Source organism: Buceros rhinoceros, unplaced genomic scaffold, assembly GCF_000710305.1.
Source record: "Buceros rhinoceros silvestris isolate BGI_N320 unplaced genomic scaffold, ASM71030v1 scaffold30196, whole genome shotgun sequence".
Classification (NCBI taxonomy): Eukaryota; Metazoa; Chordata; class Aves; order Bucerotiformes; family Bucerotidae; genus Buceros; species Buceros rhinoceros.
In genome coordinates, this window is record NW_010419768.1 from 2133 (window position 1) to 7406 (window position 5274).

The 5274-nt window shown below is 50.0% G+C and overlaps 1 protein-coding gene across 4 annotated transcripts; it reads right to left on the bottom strand.

Annotated features, from left to right (window-relative positions):
* Positions 1–880: 880 nt before the first annotated feature.
* HSPA8 (heat shock 70kDa protein 8) lies at positions 881–5263 on the bottom strand. 4 transcript variants are annotated; one of them, XM_010139070.1, is made up of 9 exons: positions 5013–5263; positions 4327–4532; positions 4082–4234; positions 3424–3979; positions 2923–3125; positions 2430–2628; positions 1860–2092; positions 1276–1357; positions 891–1230 (listed from the first exon to the last, which is right to left on the bottom strand). In XM_010139070.1, exons 1-9 carry the CDS (start codon positions 5215–5217, stop codon positions 1172–1174), a joined length of 1896 nt encoding a protein of 631 aa, XP_010137372.1. In that variant the 5' UTR covers positions 5218–5263; the 3' UTR covers positions 891–1171. The 4 variants fall into 4 exon arrangements, with proteins under 4 accessions (XP_010137371.1, XP_010137369.1, XP_010137372.1 ...); XM_010139069.1 differs by having other exon boundaries at positions 881–1357; XM_010139067.1 differs by having other exon boundaries at positions 881–1357; positions 4070–4234.
* Positions 5264–5274: the final 11 nt, after the last annotated feature.

The following is a 5274-nucleotide window of genomic DNA, read 5'->3' on the forward strand; positions in this document are numbered from 1 at the left end:
GCCGGGCACCCACAAACCACCCCCCCCCAGCCAGGCACCCACGCTTCAGAGGCAGCCAGAGCCCTGCCGAGCTCTCACCATCATTTTTTTCACTTCGGTTAAGCACTGCTGTTAAAAAAAACAATAAAAACCCCTCAAGTCTTCTACAATGTTGAGACAGGATTTGCTAAGGAAAGAGAGACATGTTTTAACTCATGAAGTACCCAGGTAACAAAATAACCAGATAAAATAACCAGCACCTACCTGCTGATTGCTTACTGCTTGTGGAGGGATTGCTCAGAGTCATGTACTAACTGGGATCAGTTTTGTGGTCCAGTCACCACTGAAGAGGTGCCACACAGGCTTCACTAGGCACAGTGCTGCTGGCACTGCATGTTATTACATACCAATATATGAAAAATACTATATATAAGCAACATGATTGAGCATTACTTCTGATGAGGCTGCCCAAAGCCACCTCCCCACCCTGCGAGGACTCCTCTCAATGATAAGCCTCCTCTGAACTCCCCTTTGCCAGCACAAGGCTGTGCCCCTGCCATGCCGCCATCACCCACCTTTGTTTTCTCTTCCCTGCTTGGGTCAGTGCAACCCACCCCTCAGAGTTCCCAAAATGCTGCTGTCACGGGTGAGGTCACTCAGCTTCAGCTGCTCCACCACTACCCCGTTCCAGTGCAGCTCCTGCCACACTGCGGCCATCAGCCTCCTCTGGCCATTGTTACCGAAGAGGGAGCAGCATTATCCAACACCCTCTCTGACGGCTGCTTACCCTGGAGCCTGAGCTAACCCTCCCAGTCAGAGGACACAGCTCAGGTATGATCCTCACTTACCATGAAGTTGTTTTTAAATGTGTAGGTACAAAGAAGTGAAGACAAACACATTGTGATGCCCATTAAATAGTTTTTATTTCTTCAGACATGAATTGCATTTCCACTTGATTACAGTACTGTAAAGTGCAATGGTATTCATCTCCCCTCCTGTGCACATGTTCAAGTATTTAAAATGCCCAGAAAATGTTTGTTTTTCTATTTTTATTTTTACAGCAGCTCAGTTATGGAGTTTTAATCTGGCAAAATATACCCAGATGTGCCTACAGGTTTGGGTCCTTCAATCTAACCCCCACCCGAGGGGTCCTCCAACACTAACTGCTAGTGGAATGCATTTCCCAGTGTCTTTAGTCCACCTCTTCAATGGTTGGTCCAGAGGAAGCTCCGCCAGATGGAGGAGCTCCACCTCCGGGGAATCCACCAGGCATCCCACCAGGCATCCCTCCCGCACTCTGGTACAGCTTGGTGATGATGGGGTTGCACACCTTCTCCAGCTCCTTCTGCTGGTGCTCAAACTCCTCCTTCTCAGCCGTCTGGAAAAGACAAGAGCTCAGTACCTGCTGCTCACACTAAGCGACCACAGTCCAAAAAGTTAACTAGCAGGACCTGGCTTATGCCTTTCTGAAGTCTGGCCTTATTTCTAGCTCATCCAAACTAGACTTGCACTGGGCTAGATGCAGAATTTTTTGCTTGGTCTAGCTCCAACAAACCCCGATTCAGGACTGCTTCAAACCACTCCTGGATGAACAGGACCTCGCTGAAGGTTAGAGGAGACTGCACTTGCAAGCTATCCACAGCTGGAATGAGCAGGAAACAAAGACAGATGCGCTTGCAAGCTGTGGTCGCTCAGACATCCAAGGAAGGTACTTGGACCAACACGAGTCTTTCGACTTCTGGTGGAAACTACGAATGGCTTTGGAATCACTTTCATCACAGCAACCAGCAGTTCTCAGTTCTCCTCTACCCTCCTGAGCTTCCCTACGGCTCAGTGAGACACTACAAGTCCACACTGACAGAACACGACCCATGACATACCTGGTTCTTGTCCAGCCAGTTGATGATTTCATTACACTTGTCCAGGATTTTCTGCTTGTCCTCATCAGAGATCTTGCCCTGGAGCTTCTCATCTTCAACAGTAGCTTTCATGTTGAATGCGTAGGACTCCAGGGAGTTCTTGGAAGACACTTTATCACGCTGCTTCTCATCTTCCGCTTTGTACTTCTCTGCCTCCTGAACCATCCGCTCAATGTCCTCCTTGCTCAGCCGGCCTGCAGAACACAGCAGCAGTTCACATCAGCTCTCCTCATCAGTCACTTCCAACAGAAGGTCACAACCTCCCACACACTCCAGATCAGGCTCACACTTCAAGCTAGCTTGGGCAGCAGGCACCAAGACGACTGTAAGCTATCAGGTGCCCTTATTTAAAGCCACCTCATGGGCCTCCTAAGAAATTCAGGGATTCCTGCACCAAGAACAAGGCTCACAGGTGCACATCAAGGTGCACCCGCACTGCAACCAGGTTCTGACGCAGGTAGAGGGCAGATTTTGACAAGCAGAACTGAAGCTGCTAGCCAGCCTCCCTCTGTCATAACATGTGATCCTTACCCTTGTCATTTGTTATCGTGATCTTGTTCTCCTTGCCAGTGCTCTTGTCCACAGCAGACACATTCAGGATGCCATTGGCATCAATGTCAAAGGTTACTTCAATCTGCGGCACGCCTCGGGGAGCAGGGGGAATGCCAGTCAGCTCGAACTTGCCCAGCAAGTTGTTGTCCTTAGTCATAGCACGTTCTCCTTCGTATACCTAGAAAGAACAGACAGCAGATTTAACCCCTGTGTCTGACCAGACACCAGAAAATCCTAACACGTACTACCCTGACGTGACATGGTCGCTCAGACATCCAAGGAAGGTACTTGGACCAACACGAGTCTTTCGACTTCTGGTGGAAACTACGAATGGCTTTGGAATCACTTTCATCACAGCAACCAGGCGTTTACTGCTAACTGCAGGACCCCAACAGCCCCAGCCTACCACATCAATCACTGCGAGTGTTGACACCATCACACAACCACGTGAGGGCACTGTCAGTTCACCCACCTGGATGAGCACACCAGGCTGGTTGTCCGAGTACGTGGTGAACGTCTGCGTCTGCTTGGTGGGGATGGTGGTATTGCGTTTGATCAGGACTGTCATGACACCTCCGGCAGTCTCAATCCCAAGAGACAGCGGAGTCACATCCAGCAGCAGCAGGTCCTGTACGTTCTCAGACTTGTCTCCGGACAGAATAGCAGCCTGCACAGCTGAGGGGAGAGAAACACCATAAGAGCCCTGCAAGAGACACCCCCACTCTGCAGCCAAGCCCGCTGCTCACTCAGACATCCAAGGAAGGATTTTGGCCATCATTAGTAGACTTCTGGTGGAAACTACGAATGGCTTTGGAATCTGATTCATCATTGCAAGGCTAAGAAAGCTCCTTACTGCTTTGAAAAGCTTTACTGATCCAGGTGGAAGACCTAGGGCCTACCCCAGCACTGCTCCAAGACAGTACAGAGTCGACAACACCACCACCCAGCAGCTGCAGCACACTGCTGTCATTACCTGCACCATAAGCCACAGCTTCATCAGGATTGATGCTCTTGTTCAGCTCTTTGCCATTGAAGAAATCCTGCAGCAGCTTCTGAATCTTTGGGATACGAGTAGACCCACCCACCAGCACGATGTCATGGATCTGCGATTTGTCGAGCTTGGCATCCCGCAGGGCCTTTTCCACAGGGTCCAGGGTGCCGCGGAACAGGTCAGCGTTCAGCTCTTCGAAGCGAGCTCTGGTGATGGATGTGTAGAAGTCAATTCCCTCATAGAGAGAATCGATTTCGATACTGGCCTGTGTGCTGGAGGACAGAGTACGCTTCGCACGCTCGCAGGCAGTGCGGAGGCGACGCACTGCTCTCTTGTTCTCGCTGATGTCTTTCTTGTGCTTGCGCTTGAATTCAGCAATGAAGTGGTTGACCATGCGGTTGTCAAAGTCTTCTCCACCCAAGTGGGTGTCACCTGCAGTGGATTTCACCTCGAAGATGCCGTCTTCAATAGTCAAAATTGACACATCGAAGGTGCCACCCCCAAGGTCAAAGATGAGAACGTTCCTTTCAGCACCAACCTGGAAGGAGAGAGCAATTTCTCCTAAGCAACTCAAGCTCGATTGCTAGTTTAGCAGGTTTACTAGCTGTAGATCAGGGACAGCAGTCACCCTGTAGCATACCTTTTTGTCCAGGCCATAGGCTATGGCAGCAGCTGTTGGCTCATTGATAATTCGCAGGACATTGAGCCCTGCAATGGTTCCAGCATCTTTTGTAGCCTGGCGCTGAGAGTCATTGAAATAGGCTGGTACAGTCACTACAGCATTAGTAACAGTCTGCAAAAGAGGAAGCAAGAAGTCAGTTATGCCTGTTAGCTACTCACAAACACGGAGCTATTCATTACACGTCACTGAAGTTCTGAACTCACCTTCCCAAGATACGCTTCTGCAATTTCCTTCATTTTGGTTAAAACCATGGAAGAAATTTCTTCTGGGTAGAAGCTCTTCGTCTCGCCTTTGTACTCCACCTGAACTTTTGGTCTGCCAGCATCATTCACCACAGTGAACGGCCAGTGCTTCATGTCAGACTGGACAACAGAATCATCAAACCTACGCCCAATCAACCGCTTTGCATCTGCAAAACAACAGTTGGCCATATTATGTACATCCGTTCATAACCAAAACCACCCAGTTCTTCCACTTCAGTTGCATTACTACCGCCTTGTCAAGACTTGGCTACGGGCACTGCCAAGTCTCACTTCCTGCATATACACAAACTTGTCAGTGTCACCTCAGCCACCAGAGCAGTGCTACAGCTGCTGTACCATAAACCCAGAGCCAAGGATTTAAACCAAGACACTCAGTCAAGGCCACTAAATAGAACCTGGCAAGAAGACCCTGCAACAAGGCAAGTTTTTAAGTGTAAGGCACATACTGCCCCAGTACATCAAACACTAGTAATGCAGTTTTATTATATTCAGCCTAAAAACAAATTTGGAGTTTTTATTTCCAAAAGGAGGCTTTAACCCTGCTATCAGTCAACACTGATAAGCTAGAATCATCTGCCAGCACCAGGCTCAGCCTGTACGCGACATACACCATCTTGCGGCCTTACCAAAGACTGTATTGGTTGGATTCATGGCAACTTGGTTCTTGGCGGCATCGCCGATCAGCCTCTCTGTGTCCGTGAAGGCCACGTAGCTGGGCGTGGTGCGGTTCCCCTGGTCGTTGGCGATGATCTCCACCTTCCCATGCTGGAACACGCCGACGCAGGAGTAGGTGGTGCCCAGGTCGATTCCGACAGCAGGTCCCTTCGACATGTTGTCTGCGGGGAAGCAGCAGCCGCCCGGCTGAGCTGCGGGAGCGCGCTGCGGGGC

Excerpts from the sequence above, each read along its gene's own strand:
- HSPA8 (XM_010139067.1), bottom strand. The coding sequence starts at position 5,217 with ATGTCGAAGGGACCTGCTGTCGGAATCGACCTGGGCACCACCTACTCC. Across the intron at positions 4,235-4,326 it reads CAGAAGCGTATCTTGGGAAG|ACTGTTACTAATGCTGTAGT; the intron begins GTGAGTTCAGAA and ends CCTCTTTTGCAG. Across the intron at positions 3,126-3,423 it reads AGCTGTGGCTTATGGTGCAG|CTGTGCAGGCTGCTATTCTG; the intron begins GTAATGACAGCA and ends CTCTCCCCTCAG.